The sequence below is a fragment of the Bison bison genome, unplaced genomic scaffold (genome assembly GCF_000754665.1).
Source record: "Bison bison bison isolate TAMUID 2011002044 unplaced genomic scaffold, Bison_UMD1.0 scf7180017864093, whole genome shotgun sequence".
Classification (NCBI taxonomy): Eukaryota; Metazoa; Chordata; class Mammalia; order Artiodactyla; family Bovidae; genus Bison; species Bison bison.
In genome coordinates, this window is record NW_011494665.1 from 612,893 (window position 1) to 613,628 (window position 736).

Here is a 736-nt window from a genome sequence, read left to right on the forward strand (position 1 = left end):
CGCTGGGCCAGGCCCGCGAGCGGCTGGGCCACGCGATGCAGGGCGCCCGCGAGGGTCGCCTGGAGCTGCAGCAACTCCAGGCAGAGCGCAGCGGCCTTCAGGAGCGCAGGGCCGCGCTGGAGCAGAGGCTGGAGGGCCGCTGGCAGGAGCGGCTGCGGACCACTGAGCAGTTCCAGGTGAGGAAGCCGGGGGCGGGGACTGGGCAAGACAAGGCTTCAGGAAGTCCTTTTGGGGTTCAGAGACCTGGGAAGGGGAGTGGGCAGTGGGGGTGGCTGTAGATTTAGGGGCCACTTTTTAGAAAACCATGCCTGGTGCCGCCAGCCTGGACTCTCACAACTCTGGCTAGTGCAGGGTTGGAGGTTCAGATTCCTCTCAAAGCACACCTCGAAGGGCCGAAAGGCCCAAGACGTTGTAGCAGTCTCCTCCCTGTCTGAATGGCACCCTCCCACCCTGATGGCCCCTGGGCCCCTCCCTAGGCTCTGCTATCACTCAGAAGATGCTCAGGATTTGGCCTCTCAGTCTCCAAGTTCTCAACAGCCCTCCTCCCCCTGGCAGGAAAGGGTGAGGGGCCCTGGATGAGGGGCCACCAGCCCCTTCTCCCTTGTCAGGGCTCTTCAGCTCCTGAGTACATTCCAGAGGCCTGGGACAGCTGCTCCCCCTCACACTGCGCAGATGTGACCAGCAGCTGAGAAAACAGCCTCCTGCCTGGCCCAGACAGAGGTCTCACTATCCCCCA

At 63.6% G+C, this 736-nt stretch overlaps 1 protein-coding gene across 1 annotated transcript in view; it reads left to right on the top strand.

Annotated features, from left to right (window-relative positions):
• NES (nestin) overlaps positions 1 to 736 on the top strand; it is a 10,102-nt gene that overhangs the window by 2,038 nt on the left and 7,328 nt on the right. Inside the window, exons 2-3 of the mRNA XM_010838429.1 lie at positions 3 to 274; positions 505 to 526. Coding sequence (XP_010836731.1) covers positions 3 to 274; positions 505 to 526 — 294 coding nt within the window. The remainder of the gene's footprint in view (positions 1 to 2; positions 275 to 504; positions 527 to 736) is intronic.